The sequence below is a fragment of the Excalfactoria chinensis genome, chromosome 1, assembly GCF_039878825.1.
Source record: "Excalfactoria chinensis isolate bCotChi1 chromosome 1, bCotChi1.hap2, whole genome shotgun sequence".
NCBI lineage: Eukaryota > Metazoa > Chordata > Aves > Galliformes > Phasianidae > Excalfactoria > Excalfactoria chinensis.
The window spans coordinates 123,316,548-123,333,644 of record NC_092825.1 but is presented as its reverse complement, the minus strand read 5'-3'; the positions used below and the strand labels follow the sequence as shown (position 1 = coordinate 123,333,644).

Below are 17,097 nucleotides of genomic sequence, written 5' to 3'. Positions count from 1 at the left end.
ACAACCCGGTTTCTTACCCCCCACAGCTATTATATTGATAGCTCGGGGGAATGTTTATTCTGATCCGGTTTAAGATGGCCACCTCAGAAAAGGAATGCAAAGAGATTGCAGGAACAAACCTTCTTCTACAGCTGCAGGCTTTTAATCAACGTATATAAAATTTTAGTCTAGAAAAATAAGTATGGATTGTATACAGTTCCTGTGCTTGGAGACTGAGGAAGACAGTGCACCACTCAGATGGCACAGGCAGACTGAAAAGGGCAGACAAAAGGATTTCTTCGACCTGTGGGCGTTTTGTCATTCTCCTTTCTCATACTTTCAGCCTAAGCGGGTGCATAAAGTACCATCAGAGTGGAAATCTAGTTGCTGGCGAGGGACTGATGAATGGGCGGCTGGAAGCAGCGCACGTGTTCCACGGGTGTGCTCTCTCCATCTCCAGACTTCAGATACTTGTCCAAAATAGCGATTATTTCATCATTCAGAATCTGGAACTTGCGAATTCTTTCAACCATTTTCTTCAAAGGCTGCAGAAATAAATAAAACCCCAACAATTAGCTCTGGAGATGAAAAGCACCAAATGCTGTGACGCCACTTCGTTACAAATGTTTCCCTTCCCCATTACTGCTAACGCAATGAAGAAATCCAGGGTGCGTTCTGGTTTCTGACACTGTAGCTTTTTGTACAAAAAGGGCAATTTACAACTGCCTTCTTGTAATCATAATCTGCGTGCAAGCATAGCACAGTTGTGCAGTATTCAGAAAATCCTATACAGCCAAGTAATTACAGCCTTCCGGCTCCACTATCAGCATCTAATCCTTTGTACTCTGATTTTCAACGTTTCATTCCAACAAGCGATCAGTACATCCGCACAGCACCTGAATACAAACAGCTCTGGTTGGTTGGTTGGTTTGTTTGTTGTAGCGAATTAAGAAAAAGCAGATGTTTTCTACGTACCACGTTCTTTATAACCTCATCTTTGCCATCGTGCTTTTGGACTTTCAGCAGATGGTAGCAGAAATCCAACACGTCAAAGCGACGCTGCTGTCCCAAGAGCACAATGATCATGCAGCCAGCCCAGTGCAGGCCATCTCCAAAGCACTGCCTAAAACAGAAACCAGAACACAAAGAGCCTTCAAATACAGCTACAGGAAACATTTAGGAATCAGCCATTATACTAAAATACATATTAAATAACTTCAAATACGTCAAACATGAATCTAAAAAACCACTATAAAATCTAGTAAATCAATTTTGCTTTCCAGGTACCACATGTGATGCAAATGAATGCTTAACACACAACAAAAGGAGGCATCACTTTCTGCTTTCCTACAACTTACAGTTAGTTACTTCAAGGACATTTCCTCCCTCCCCCCTCCTCTCTGGCTCTAGCAGCATACATTTCATTTTCAAAGAAAACAAAAGGGAATTCAACACTGTTATCCTGCTTCGGGCTGCAGACAGGAAGGGAAGCAAATGCCTTTTCCGCCATGACTGGTCAGTGAAAAAACACTTGACAACAGCAGTTTTTCAAAATACAGACGTGTGCAAATTAGACCCAAGAACCGTATTAAACGTATTCACTTTCAAATGCTCATCCTTGCAGAGAGGAGTCAGATGAGAAAAGACTGGCTAGGAACGCGCTCACATGTCCAGCTATTTTAATTGCATTCAGCTCCTGTAATACGGGAAGACTATCACTGAACAACGTGTGCTAGGGCCTGCTTGTCATGGGATCATTCATTCTACACTGCCAGTACTTAAAATAGAGGGTTATTTTCTTTAAAGATACAATCATTTCTGTGTTCGTGCGTTACGAGCCCCTCCCAGAGACTGCAGCGCTTCCCTTGGCTTTGCAGTAGGCAGACACACAAACAAACCCTTCTGTTTGGTGCCTCGCAGCCCCCCCAAGTGCAGGAGGAACAAAGGAAGCACTGTTGGCGCAGGTGCACCGCCAGCAGCTGCCCATACGTACTCCACAGTGAACTCGTGTGTTCCCACGGGGATGCAGTAGACGAACTGCATCGCGCTCCAGAGGCGGTGGAATTCTACGCACTCGTCCACGTGCATCACCCCATTGCTGGGTAGGGGCCCACGCCAGATGGGATCGTCCAGGAAGGATCGGATCCTTGTCAAGATAACCTCAAACATGGACAGGCCGCAGCAGAGGCGCTCCTTGGTCAGCAAGTCGCCCTCCCTTGCGATTGCTATTTGCTGAGAACGGAGAGAAAGTGTAAAATCCGTCACATGGAGCACTCAGTTTACAGGCCTTCTTCCACAATGACTTCTAGAAAAGTATCATCCTGAGCTAACAGCATAGCCCTGTTCACATCAGTGCTCCAGTTCCCATCCTGTGCTCTGCTTTGGAGCACGGTGATTGGAAAACGCAATAGGAACTTAAAAAAAAAAGCAACCATAATTCAGTTCAACTTGGTTTATTCTACAAGTTTCTCCTGACCTTGAGGTGAAGTGAGTGCAAAAGCACTCAGACAAATCTAAAGGCCTTTTCAAATAAATGCATATTCCGCTTCCACAGTGAGCAACGCTAATGCGTTAATGTTAGTTCTGAACCTGTCCAAAGGAAGTTTAAAGAGGTTTTTGCCTGCACAGATGGACTCTGAGAGCAAGAAGAGTGTTCAGTGGCCTGCTGCTAGTAGGGGCTGTAGCTGCTGCAGCTGCTAGAGATGAGAATGCTTCAAAGACAGCAGAAATGGACTCAGATAGAACCAAAAAATGGCAATACCACATCAGTGCTTGTCCCACTTGTACCAGCACACTGACTGCTCTCTCCTGCGGCACAGCAGCACCCACCACTGTGCATTACAATAAAAGCAATCTGAAGGCTTTGCTTCAGAGCACCCTGCTCTACACAGTTCACATCTCAGTGGCTTGTAAACCACTATGGTTCACAGTGTATTATTGTGCCCCCACACTGACAGAAAAACAGTGCTGAAGCTACAAAGGCAGTGAAAAAAGAATGGCCTCCTTGGTCATCAGCTTGCCTAGAGAACTCAACTCAAACGACCACACATTTTCGGTGGCTATCTAATTTACTGGCCAAAAGAGGAAGAAATTAAGAAAATTACATACATTAAAATGGATCACACTGGGTGGAATTTGTATCAGCAGCTCACAGCTTGGCCTGTACACTGAGCATGTATTATGTAGCAATGGACATGAATAATACAATGCTCCTCCAAACCTGTCACCTCCACCCATCTCAAGTATTTTAAACTTCTGGGCTATCACAGCTTTACCAAATCCACAGGTCTAGTATAATTTCTGTTATGAGCAAGCTGTGTGTGCGGGTTGAATTCCAGACACAGCTATCTGCACTGTGTCAAAGAACAGGCTTCTGAGTGCCCAGAAATGCCCTGAATTGCCTCAGACAGAAACGAGAGCAACATTTACCTGCGGTGTTCCCAGTCTTTCAATGAGAGGGACCAAGTGTAACGGAGCGTATTTGGATTCAAGTCTCTTCATTTTAGCATCAAGCCTTTCGCCCTCTGAAAGAAAATTAAAAGCGCAGTAGAAAGCTGGATATTTTTATAGGCCTTTTCAATTCTAAACAGTTGGTTAATCTTCAGTGTGCTTTGAGAAAAAAATCCCTATTTTAAATTGTAGATTGGGATGTCCAAACAAAAAAAACACCAAATATTTATAGGGGAATACATTTAATGCATTACTAGACTCAAGGCAGAAAGGAAGGCTCTATTATGCTGCTGCTGCTAACGTATTTGACTTCCTCTTGTACTAACCAACTAAATTGCCTGACTGTAGAAGGTGGGTTAGAATGAGGGTGGAATTCTGTGTATAGTAAGGCTTAGAAAAAGCACTTGGAGCCCCGCCATTACTGGCAAGTAGGAAATATTCTTTGGCAAGTGAGAAGTCCTGTTTACAACAGTCTAACAAACGGTTTGTTTTGTGTACAGAGATGCGAGAGCCTGAGAACGTTCTCAAAGATTTTTAGCTGATGGGGATTTCTCTGAGCAGAGCAGATCAGCTGCCCTGGCAGTGAGAAATAGAGGGGATGAGACAGAAAAGCAGCCTGGAAAGAAGAAGAGCAAGGGGAAAAATGCTCACTTCCTAACAGCGATGGAAAAGAAAAGGGGATACTCAAGAAAGCAATCCTGAAAACATCAGTGTGTATCAATGTAATAGGAAAAAATACATATACAAATAAATAGAAACATGAAAAGGCTACAGGAACCGCTTGCATTTACTTTATCTGCTCCCAGGCTTCGTAAACCACATTGTGATTGACAGCCACGTACACTAGACAGTAGCTTCAGAAAAGCCTCTCACCTTACCCACACTGATGCATTACTTCTGCCCCAAATACCCCCCTTGTCTCTGACAGAGCATTCCTCAGCTCCCTCCTGCAGTCTGCACTGCAACTTGCCAAGAATATACTTTTTATCCAGGCAACTGGGCTTGAACCAGTTACCTCTACCATAAATGTAACAGCAGTGTTGGAAAGGACTGGAAGTGGTCACCAGTCGCGCAGCAGCATGTAAGGAAAGAAGAAAGCATTGCCCAAACAGGGCGTTTTCATTCCATACCTTTGACGTGAACTCTCGGCAGGATGTTTTGGAAAGGTGCCGCATGCAACAGGTCACACACTTCTTCTAGGGACTGGAACAAAATGGAAAAGAGGCAGTTAGGAATGAAGAGTCCCCAGATCACACCAAGTGCCAAAACTGGGCTTCCAAAAGCATGCTGGTGCTGACGCAGGAACAGCAGAGGGCAGCCAGCCTCTGCTGTCAAAGCTGCACACAGAACTGCTCTGGCGCGCTCTTCACAGAAGCACTTCCAAAGACGATATGATTTCACCAGGTTACCTTGGATTGACAAAGAAATCAGCAGCTCTCCTCCCACCCTGAGCTGGCAGTTCTTAAAGGACAGGATATTTATTAAAAAGACTAATTCAGGATGAGTAATTTCGGTGTGAAAGTGGCAGACGGATCCTGAGCAGACAAACAGAACTGTGATGGATGACGCACAGCTCAGCTATTTTTACCAGCACCGTTCCCATAACACATTATCACGTTGGGCAAGTCTCCCAACCAGGCAGGCTGAGACACCTCCAAGGAGCTGCTTTACCTCTTCAGGGATGTGGGGAAGGAAGAGAGATGCCTCCTCCTTCTTGGTTGCTGTACATGCAGAGATGACCAGCAGGTTACACACAGCTTTGCTGTGCATCTGCCTCTTTTCTGGAGCAGAGGCTCTGCCTATTTGCAGTCCGCAGTGCAAGTATCAGAAGATGTTCATCAGCCACAGCCCTGGCAAGGCCAGAGCACTACAGCTGTGTGCTTTCCTAGCTCTAATCGTTGATGTCAACAACATGAAAATGGGCATGGTATACAGTGAAGATTAATGAGATCCAGCCACTAGCAGAGATACACTGAAGACCATAAATCTTGCATTAGTTATGGTAGATAACCACAGTGGAAAAATACTGAAATAGTGATAGGACATGAGGGCATCGCTGAGGGCAAAACCAAGAGGAGGGACAGCAAGCAGGGGTGCGTTACTAGAAAGTGCTTCAAGACCAGGACACACTGAATGTGACTCCAGCACCAGCATCACTTTAGTGTACCCTCAGCCAATCGTCCCAGGCAGCAGCAGGACCTTCACCTGCCTGGCCTCTCATATTGTGCCCTGTTAACCTGAAGCCCGCTCTAGGAGTCCAGTTTCTCTCCGCCGTGACAGTTATCCCATCAAAGGATACGGTTTCACCGCCAGTCACCTGGCCCTCCCATCACTTTCTGTCCCTAGGGAGGAATGCTCTAACACTAAACAGGTCTCCTGAGGAACAGCATGCCTTCATTATCTCAGCTAACATTAACAGTTTCAAACACCTGAGAGAAGGACTCTTACACGAGGATTTATGCTTGTGCACAGCATGCCCCCAGCCAGCTTGCTGGGTGAGTTCATGTTGGGTTGGTTGGCAGTCGGCAAAGATCTCCCCTTGATGGACAGCCCAGCCTCAGTATCTGTATGCACAGGTGGGGAGTCTCTCCCCACCTAGAAGGGGCCACACAAGTAAAGAAAGGGAAAACACCACTCGTTTCTTTTCAGGCTCATAAGCAATGCCCAGCTTTCCCACTGTGAGCACCCAAAAGCATTAAGACCAAGAGATCAGCATAGGAAATTGTTTCCACCTATCTGTCCATCCGCAACAGCAATCCTGCATATTTCAACCTTGTTATTTGTGCCATTAGTAACACAAATTTGAGAGTACATTTGGAGACACAGCAGGGTTTTAAACCAGCACAGCAGGTACCTACCAGGCTCTGTTCAATAAGCAGGCAGAACAGGACAGCATTTCCCACTTCCCGCAAGTTCTGGAAACAGACAGTCTTCAGCTCTGCGTATTCAACGATGTCCTTCAGCTGATGATGGAAAAACTCCAAGATACCTGAAATCAACAGAGAAGCAAACAAATAAAAGAAAGAAAAAATCAAAGTCAGGAGCCAGAAAGAAACGTAGCGATGATCACACCGGTACAGCTCTGCATGTATTAGCACATGAGATTATTTCTGATTTACGGACGTGCTTCCTAGAGGAAACTGAAAGGAGTAGTATTTAAACATGTTAACAATCAGAGGTTAAGCATTAAGCCAGTGGTGTGTTGATCACTTCGACTGGATATGTCATGCAGAATGGAGTGCCTACATTCTACTGGATAGAGCCGCCAAAGGAGGAGGTAAGAGAATGATTTCCAGAAGCAGGAGGACAGAACAGGGCTCTGGTCTGCTATTAGTTCTGTTCCAGCTTCTTATTCTTGATTCTATTTCTGTCCCCCAGTCTGCTGCACCACCCAACACGTTCAGTTCGCAGCTCTTATTCCCACAGATGACAGAGCCAGCAAGGAGCGGAGCACTGAAGGGAGCACAGGTGATGTCAAGATAGAGCTGATAGCAACACAGACATCCAGATGTGATCCGTAATCTCACAAAACAAATACAAAGAAGCCCAAGTCAAACTCTGCTGGCAAGGATGCGCTAGGTCCTGGCTGACAAGCACATTCAGAACTGTGCTCCTGACAGGTGTTCCCAAAAACTGCTGAAAAACAGCTAAATTATCCTTTTCTAAGCCACACAACTGACAGAATCATCTCAAACCTCACCCAGACAACGGTGAGGCTTAATGCACTGATGGACTCCCAGCTCCTTTCCCCACTCCAGAAAAAGGTTACACCATCCCCTGGTTTACAAGCAAGCTCAAGAAGCCCCTGGGTTCAGGTGGCTCCTGCAGGTCAGCAGCACTGAGGCTGAAGGGATGTGCAGGGTGGGTGAAGAAGAGCAGAAAACTGCAGTAGGACAGACAGCTTCCAGGCTTCTTATAACATATTGCCATCAGCATTTTTCCATCTGTTTGCATAAACCCGGCCTTTTCAACCAAAGCCCTCAGAAGTAATAATAGAATATATAATGCAAAGCTTTTGTATGCTATGCTAGATAGAGCAGTTTCCATTATACTCAATGAGGCACACAGAGAGCCTCCAGCACCTTCCCGTGTGCTGCTTGGATGTGATGGGAGAACACTTCTTATACACAGGATGAGCCTTCCATAGCATGGAGACAGCCCAGGGGGAGCACATAACACAAAATACGTGCCTGAGTGTATCCATGCCAAGGAAATCCCTCAGTTTCAGCAGAGCTTAAGAATTTACAGCGGAGGAAGGAACAGCACGACTAACCCATGTGCTTCTACGGAAAGCCTCACGCCATTAAATTTAGCAACTGAAAACATCAGTAAAGTGCACGGTAAGGGGAGCCAGAACTGCTTTTGCTACATCTCAAAGACCTGTTTGTCAACAGAAAATGTGCAGTAAAGGGCTGCTCCTCCATGTGAAGAGAGGTCTCAGACCCAGCTTCACTAGCTTAGTGACTGAATAGAAAAACAGAGCAGAAACCCTAATGGAGGTCATCAGTTGCCATGAATGCTTGCTGACCTTGATGGATTCAAAGAAGAAACTGAAATATAGCTGAAGGGAATGTTACTAATGTTACATGGACAGCTCTGCAGTGAAATCCTGAGAATAACTGATGTCACCTACAGCAAATATAATAAAGGAGGAGGATGGCACACAGGGAAACCAAGAGCAGCACAGAGAACCATGACCAGCAATAAAGAAAGCTGTTACCTAAACCCATACTGAATGTGCAACAGAAACTAAATCAAGGCTGTAAGTCCACCCAAAAGCAGCAGGGTCCAGAGAAGTTCATACCATGAACAGCAAGTAACTAGAGGCCAGTCAGTCTCACCTCTGTGCCTGGCAAGATCATGGAACAGATCCTCCTGAAGGCCCAACTAAGGCACATGGAAAACAAAGACAAGGTGACTGGTGGTAACCAACACAGCTTCACTAAGTCATGCCTGAAAAACCTGGTGGCCTTTTACGATGGAGTTACAGCACCGGTAGATAAGGGAGAGCAACTGGTGTCCTCTACCTGGACTTGTGCAAAGCATTTGACACTGTCTTGCATGACATCGTGGTCACCAAGTTGAAGAATGGATTTGATGGATTTGATGAATGTATCAGGAATAATAATCAGGAACTGGCTGGATGGTCGCACTCAGAGAGTTGTGGTCAATGGCTCAGTGTCCAAGTGGAGACCAGTGATGAGTGGCATTCCTCAGGGATCGGTGCTAGGACTGGTGCTATTTAACACCTTTGTAGGTGACAAGGACAGTGGGATTGAGTGCACCCTCAGCAAGTTTAGAGACAACACCAAGCTGAGCAGTGCAGCTGACATGCTAGAGAGAAGGGATGCTATCCAGAGGGACCTGGACAGGTTTGAGAGGTGGGCCCATGCCTACCTCATGAAGTTCAACAAGGCCAAATGCAAGGTCTGCACTTGAGCCAGGGCAATCCCAAGCACAGGTTCAGGTTGGGCAGAGAATGACTTCAGAACAGCCCTGAGGAGAAGGATTTGGCAGTGTCAGTTGATGAAAGATTCACAACATGAATCTGCACTTGCAGCCCAGACGGCCAACTGTATCCTGGGTTAGATCAAGAGAAGTGTGACCAGCTGGTCAGGGAGGTGATTCTGCCCCTCTACTCTGCTCTTGTGAGAGACCCTATCTGGAATACTGCATCCAGTTCTGGGGCCCCAATACAAGAGCATAGGCTGCTGGAGCTGGTCCACAGGAGGGCCATGAAGATGATCAGAGGGCTGGAGCACCTCCCCTATTGAGGACAGGCTGAGAGAGCTAGAGCTATTAAGCCTGGAGAAGAAAAGACCTTACCTGAAGGGGCCTACAGAAAAACTTGGGAGGGACTTTCCATAAGGGCATGTAGCGACAGGATGAAGGGAAATGGCTTTAAACTGGAAAAGGGTAGATTTAGACTAGATATTAAAAAGGAATATACTGTGAGGGTGGCGAGACACTGGAGCAGGTTGCCCAGCAAGGTTATGAATGCCTTCTCCTGGAAGCATTCAAGGCCAGGCTGGATGGGGCTTTAAACAGCCTGGTGTAGAGGAGGTGTCCCTGCCTACAGCAGGGGGTTGGAATGAGATGATCTAAATGGTCCCTTCCAACCCAAACCTTTCTATGATTCATTCTATGAAAACTACACATTGCTCCAAGTAACCAAGTTCCTCTCAAAGTCCTTAACAAAGACTTTTCTTTCTTCTCTGAAAGCTCCCATGGCCATATGCAGACACATAAGTGCACACACCCACACACAGGCACTCATGAACAAATGGTGTCATTATTTTGAGAATCTGACACTCCGTATTTATGACGCAGTTGTTCCAAAAGCCGTATCAACTACCTCCCTTAGATGCAGCGCTTCATTTAGGGGCCGAGCAGAGGAAAGTTTACAGAAGTACATGGGTACTTTTTGATGGAACAGAAACGATGCTGGAAACACAATCTGCTCCCCAGTGGAGTCCCGGGGCAGCAGCAAGTTTCCATTAATATTTAAGCGACGACGCTCCTGGTTACATCTACTTGTACTGCACAGCACACAGAAGGGCGTTCCTATGAGACTCTATGTGCATAATGAAGCCCTGCAGAAAGACCAACTGTCTTGGTTTCATTTAACTGAATGCAGCCTCCATCCTTCTCCTAACTCTGTGGGTGCAAGCTGCAAGCTACTGAGTGAACATACATGTTGTATTTTGCAAGGAAAATGAATCGGTTTGCTCCTCCTTTCCAAGAAAGCAACTTTTACTAAACCCCCTCTATTCCTGCAGATGGGATGACGTTAGGTGCAATAATAATTGGTCATATAATCCCAGTTTCTGATTTACACAGATATCAGCAGCCTTGCTTCTGCTGAGATCAAACAGATCTAGTAAAGCACAGGAGATTAGTAAAGGATTAGGCTCCATCTCAACAGCGCTCCAACAGCAGATGCCAAGTTTCAGCTGTGCAGCCTGCACACTAATTAATTTAGGAAGTCAGACCAAATCAACACATGGTCAGATTTCTTCACTTCAGCCTTCTCTCATTTTCTATAAAGCGATCTCATCAGTTGACACCTAGAGACTCAAATCAAACATGTTCCAGAGCTTGTAACAAGCCTGGTGCCTCAAAGATTAACAACTGGCTATGAATTATAGACCTAAGGTGCTGACAAACAACAAACCTGATCTTGAAAATAACTCTGGATCTCTCTGTGTTATGACTTATTTTCTGCACAGTGCTGACTTAACAACTGTGAGGTGAAGTCTGCTAATCTGCAGCAGCAAAATTGTTCCCAAGAAACTGGGTGGTGTAATGAACTTTAGTTTATATTCACTCCCCTGCAGACCTTCAAGTGCTATCTATGATCATTTCTTTGGCTCCACAGGGACATCATTAGCTTTGCATCTCAGCAGTCACACCATTCCTTTGAAAGAAAAAGGAATTCCGATCAGGAAGCCTGTGCACTGCTTATTTTGTTAGAAAGAAATACCCTGTTGGGTCTTCATATCTATCATGTTAATCACTGTCCTTTCAAAATCATATAGCATTTTGTTTTATGAAATCATAATGTACGCTTTTGCAGTGCTTTGTCAACAATGAACCAGGATTACCACTGTTCTCATTAAGTACAGGCACCTGAAGGGTATTTCCAACACCACCGCCTCTTAAAGGATTTCTGTGTCATTTCTCAGCTTCCTTTCTGTGTCCAAATCAGACAGAAGCAAATACAGTATGGAGAGCTTCTGAAAGTTTGCCATTGCTGAATTATCTGATATCGGAGCTCAGAAAATGGCCTCCCCTGTGTTCTTCTGCAAGTCCTTCAACAGCACTCCTGTCTTTTTCCAGCTTTGCATCTCCCCATGTCCCCACATTCTTTTCTAATGGACAAGTTGCAGAAAAATCTATGAGTAAATTTCCTTCATGTTCTCCCCCAAAAGAATTCAAGTCATGGCCCCTCAGCAAAATTAACCTACCTTTCCACTGATCCAAGTTCAGTCAAAAACCTGAAATGACTGGAAGCATCCTTAGCCCCTCTGCTATGCCCCAAGCTACGCTTCTCTCTCACCACTACTGCTCTCTTCCAGCCAAGGCTCCCTCCAGTTCTCATTAGATACGCCAGAAGAAGCACAGGTGGAGACAGTTTCCTTCTGGGTTGCTGTGCTGAAGCAGAAAGGCACAGCCAGCAGCACAGCTGGTCAAAAGAGAGATGGCAGCACAGCTGGTAGCCAACTGGAGCCACAGAGCTGGGGGGCTTCTCCCAGATGGAGGGCAAGCATAAGCACAAGAGGTCATGGCCTCCTGCGTGTTGTAATGCACATTCTGCCTCACACCAGGCCTTTAAGCCTCATCTCACAGCAGAGCTAAGGAGCTATTTTCCTCACCACAACTAATGGCATTTCAGAGTGGCAGGGAATGAAACACTTGCTTACAAAAAAAAAAGGAAAGCTGTATTTAAATCCTAAAAAAACACCAGAAGAAAAAATTTTACTTCCAAGATTAAAATTCAAGTTCAGACTCTTATAAGCCACTGATCCTTTCAAGAGCTTCAGAGACTTTCCAAGGTCCCTCTAGAAACCCTTACGCTTAATGGGTTTTTTAGACAAACGTTTTTATGACTACAGGATGAGCAAATTCCCCACTGCTCTGAGATTGTTTCTATGGAAACAAACCCATTGGTGAACAGGAGTCCTGAACAATTCTGCTGCTACTGTCTGTACTCTGCTCCTTTTAGCAAGAATAAATCTCTCTTCAGAAATCCACAGGTCCAGAGGGCTGATCACGTAGAGCTCCCAGAGCTGCAATCAGTGGAGTTCAAACGAAGCTCTCAATCAAAGTTTGAAGCACATGAAATAGCTGGAGCCTTACCGAGAAAACTTAAATTGCTTTGCTTGCGGAGAATGGACTCAGGAACTGAATTCCAAATTGATGAACAAATGTTACATTGAGACAGACAAGAACTGTGTATCTAATCCATAAACTGGAGTCATAGCTTTGGTCTTTATGTGTAGGCAGTGCAGGTATAAAGAAGCGATTAAATGAGTTGTTAGGGATGAAAAGCAGCATACAAGCACACTCTGTACGATGCAAACTAACTACTACAACTACTGAACACGACTTCTGCAGCAGGCTGCCAGAGGCAGAGAAGGCAAGAGACAAAAGCTGGCATGCACTTGCTTGCATTTTCAGTGCGAGCCAAGTGAATAAGGTGAACAAGTAGCAGAAACGGTACAGAGATTTTAGCACAGAAAAGAGAGGACAGTTTTTTTAATCAAATGTAGGTTGAGCCTTTTCCTTTCACACTATGACCATGACAGTCCCTCTCTGTGTGCTGGACTGGGGCTAAAATCTACAGCAGGTTGCCATCGCAGAGAACATTTTCTGTCACCAATCAGACGCGCTCCAAGGGCAGGCAGCTCACGATGGAAAGGCTCCAAAGGCAGCAGTGCAATTCTTCAGTGGTGCTACAGTCGGATGAAAACCCCCTGAGCTTCCACACACATTTGCTGTTTAGTTGTTTCAGATAGAAAAGCTGTGACTGTGCTACAAAGACTGCTGCTACTGCTTCTTGGAAGAGACTCTCTGGGAAGTTATCGAGTGTTCTTTGCTAGATGTATTTCAGCACAGAAAAACACCCCTGTTGAGACAAAAATCAGCCTGTGTACCAGCCACTGATATGCTGAGGGGCACAGAATCAAGCGGGTTTTTTGAGATCCATTCCAATTCGAGTTGCCGTCTTCTACCATAACATAAAGTACTCTGACATCTCAGGACAGCAGGAATCCAATCATAGAGGATTTATTTTCAAGTAGTAATCATGAGGTCAGAGTTATTAGTAATCTCTAGAAAACAGGAATGCTAAGAAGGATTTTAAAAGGTTTAGGTCCTACAGCAAGAGAAGAGATCGTCTCTGTGAATAGCTGCACAAGTAAAGTTTTGCCTTTCTTAGAGGACAGGCTGCCTTTTTACCTCAGGAGAAAGTTTCTCTTTAGGTCCCTAGTAGTTCTTGAAGCTGAGGATTTCTGGCAAGAGAACACAGGCTTCCTAACCTCACCTGCAGCTCCTCAACCCCTGGTGATGCAGACTCCTTATCTGAGAACACATACTACTGTGGTCAGGACTTAATGAGTGGCTAAAAACCCCAGAAAGATTATTTTTAAGCTGCTAAGTACTGTGACTCATCCATTTCTATGCTCCAGGGAGAAAAACAGGAAGGAAACACTTAGTGAGTCCTCGATTTCGTTTAACATTGGTAATGAGCGTCAAGCAAGCTGTGGGAAGCAGAAAAAACAACCTTATTCCATTTGGAGTGGCATTTAATAAACCTAAAGAACTCTGAAATAATAAAGATATGCTCGGGAGGTGGGTGGCACATGGAAAGATTAAAAGATTAATTTGTGTTAATTAGATATTGTGGAGGAGGAATATTTTGAAGGGGGGGGGAAGCAGTTTCAACATTTCAGAGAACAATGTGATAAATACTAATCAGCCAATTATTTCCCCATAGTGGCATAAAGCTTTCAAAGACGTTTCTTCTTCTGCAGCTGCGAGGCTTCCTGTTAAGAGGCCTGGGTGCTCCCTGCACAACCTTCTGACACAGCTGCTCTGGCAGGCCCAGTCTGCCCCTCAGCAGGAAGGCTCCTTTTATTTTACATTTCTGAAGAGTAAAGCAAGAGGAAATAAAGGCTTTTCTGGAGAGTCAGGATTATCTAAGTGAGACATTTAAGCAGCACTGGTGCAAAGGGCTAACTTGCAGAAGGAAAGGTCAACGTGCATGTGAGAAAGACCAGAATGAGAAACTATTGTGGATATCCCAGCCCAAGGTAATCACGTCATAAGGCTGTCTATAGACAGACCTCCATCCTTTCATTTTCCCTAGGGACTGAAGCTGTAAAACACCATCTAAACCTTTATGCCGTAGTTTCTGAAAGCTCAGCCCTTAACGATACTTGCTATGAAAAAAATGACCGAGTTCTGTTTAATGGGACAGAGAAGAGAGGGAGAGACAGACAGAGGTACATAAAATCCAGAGGACAGTAATTCGTATCACTTTACTAAGTTCATAGTAACACCGAACATGAACTAACCTGGAGAACCATACTCATGTCTTGGCAACCTACAGATCTTAGGCATCACTTCCATCAGGGTCTTGACATACTGAAGAATTGTCCCTTGTAACTAAGAGAAAAGAGGCACGTGTTAACGTGTCAGTGTTATTGGAGAAACACAACAGTTGTGTTCGAGTCACATCAAGCACTTTCCTTCACGTGGCATTAGCTGTTTATCCTACACAAAGAGTGGCTCAACAGCTAAGCCCAGGAAGGAAAAGAAAGTCCAGTAAATCATCATCTTTTCTCACAGCCAGCCTCTATTGGCCAACCAGCTTTTTGATTTTGGTAAACAAGTTCATCAGAACGTTTTCGAAAGCAGCAAAAGAACAATGCTTAGAATGAGGCACGTCTGTAACAGCTTATGCTGGCTATTCCAGGCACACCAGTTAAGACACAGCTCCATTCCACAGTCAGTTTACGTTCCTGCCATTAGACACCTATCTCTCAACATCTGAGCATTCAGATCAGGTATAAGGACTCCTCCCCCACCTCGAGGCTTTTCAGCCTCCTTAATTAATGCCCAGTGGTTCCATGCTGCCTTTAACGAATTGAGGTGATCTGCAGAAAAGTAAAAATCCCCCTCAAAACAACAAACCAACACTTAGCTTCAAAGCATGACCATTGCATTTCCATCTTTCCCTGAAGATTATTCCATGGAATCATATAGAATCGTAGATGGCCTGGATTGAAAAGGACCTCAAAGATCATCTAGTCTCATCCCCCCTACTACCTGCAGGGTCGCCAGCCACCAGACCAGGCTGCCCAGAGTCACATCCAGCCTGGCCTTGAATGCCTCCAGGAATGGGGCATCCACAGCCTCCATGGGCAACCTGTTCCAGTGTGTCACCACCCTCTGTGTGAAAAACTTCCTCCTAATCTCTAACCTAAACCTGCCCCGTCTCAGTTTCAAACCATTCCCCCTTGCCCTATCACTATTAACCCTCATAAACAGCCATTCCCCCTAGCACTCCTTCAAACAGGCTCCATCCTTTCAGGCATTCCAAAAACATACCTAGAACAATGTTGGAATGACAGCAAACAGTATGTCAACCGCCTGAAGTGAGATTACGAACAGTACCGCTATGCACCTGTTACAGTTGGAGCAAGTAGGCAGCATGCTCCTTACTGAAACAGGAGCTGGGGAGGGAAAAACCATTCCTGTAGCTTAAACTTACCGCCAATGCATTATGACTGTATGCAAAAACATTCATAATACAGTGAACTAACAGCCCCTCAACCTCCTGGTTACAAAAAAGGCCATTTCCAGTACAGGGTACACAAGCTGTATGGATGACTTCTGCAACATCTGATGGTCTGAGCATTCCCCTGAATAGGCCTGATGCTACCCACTGCCAGATCAAGCACGGAGATTAGGCCTTCCTTCTGATTAAGGGTCATCTGTCAGTGCCATTATTAATCAAAGCTCTGAAGCCACAGGAGGCAGAAAACACACTCCAGCTGCTTCGAAGCCTTCTGAGAGAGTAAATTCATGGTACATTCCTTAGTTGCAGCCAACTCATTTGAAACATTTATACTTTTCCAGTTTACCCAGGACCAGCAGCGTAGACCTCCACAAATTACATTAATCCCCAAAGCAGAATTCAAGATTTTCAAAACACTGCTCAGCTTCCAAAAGCAGATCTACAGCTTTCACCAGACACCAGGAAAATACAGCTTATACTGAACGTCAGTGGGTGTAACATTTCAATTTAAGCTGAGATCTTCATTTCCTTAGAAATCTGACTTCCACTTCATTTTCCTTAAGATATTTCCTACCAGAAGCTGTTTGGGATAGCAAAACTGAGAGACAATGGCATACCAGGCTCTTGACGACTTTCAGCAGCTCCTCCATCACCACAGCAATCCCCTGATAGCCAAGAAGCCTACAGATGACTTTAAAGTGAGGGGGGCCAACAAAATTCCTGTAGTTGCTGTAGATGCTGGAATATGCCAGATTCAGTGCCTAAAATGGAGAAAAACAGACTGGATTAATGAAAATAGCAGCTGACTGCATCTTATGAAGAATCTCATTTAAACAGTGCCTTGTTTTTAATACTCTACAACATAAACCTCGCATCTCGCTCTCTATCCAAAAAGTCAACATATAAAGCTTCCTTTTTGTAAGGCAGGAACTCCCTTGCTAAGTAAGAAAAACCCATAAGAAGTATTTGTTCACCAGACATCTTTCACTTGTCATTTATACAGTCACAAACATTGACTCGTGTATTTTTCTGTTTACATAAGTAGAAAAGGATGATGGGTAGGTGAATTTGAAGCACAACTTCTATTCCCACGCAGTCCATTTTACGTACAACACATCTTGAAAGAAGTGCCTTCAATTTTCAGCTCATAATAGGTGCTGTAAACCTCTGAGGACCCCCATTACTGCCTTTTGCAGTTACTGCTCTTTCTAGCTAATTAATAAGGATCTCTTTCCTGCACCCCCCCCCAGCTGTACACAAGATTAAAGCAAATCCAAGTCTGAGATGCAACCTCACAGAAATTCTTTTGGAGTTTATAAAGAAACACAGAATCAAGTTAGAAGGGACCCTTAAAGGTCACCCAG

The 17,097-nt window shown here is 44.8% G+C and overlaps 1 protein-coding gene across 4 annotated transcripts in view; it reads right to left on the bottom strand.

The window, feature by feature from the left end:
* Positions 1–118: 118 nt before the first annotated feature.
* Positions 119–17,097, bottom strand: part of CYFIP1 (cytoplasmic FMR1 interacting protein 1) — a 57,882-nt gene continuing 40,903 nt past the window's right edge. For all 4 annotated transcript variants that reach the window (XM_072334279.1, XM_072334271.1, XM_072334263.1 and 1 more), the window contains 8 exons: positions 16,351–16,494; positions 14,508–14,598; positions 6,288–6,418; positions 4,560–4,632; positions 3,409–3,503; positions 1,973–2,211; positions 955–1,102; positions 119–524 (listed from right to left, as the gene is read on the bottom strand). In XM_072334279.1, the coding sequence (XP_072190380.1) occupies positions 360–524; positions 955–1,102; positions 1,973–2,211; positions 3,409–3,503; positions 4,560–4,632; positions 6,288–6,418; positions 14,508–14,598; positions 16,351–16,494 (1,086 nt within the window). In that variant the 3' untranslated portion in view covers positions 119–359. The remainder of the gene's footprint in view (positions 525–954; positions 1,103–1,972; positions 2,212–3,408; positions 3,504–4,559; positions 4,633–6,287; positions 6,419–14,507; positions 14,599–16,350; positions 16,495–17,097) is intronic.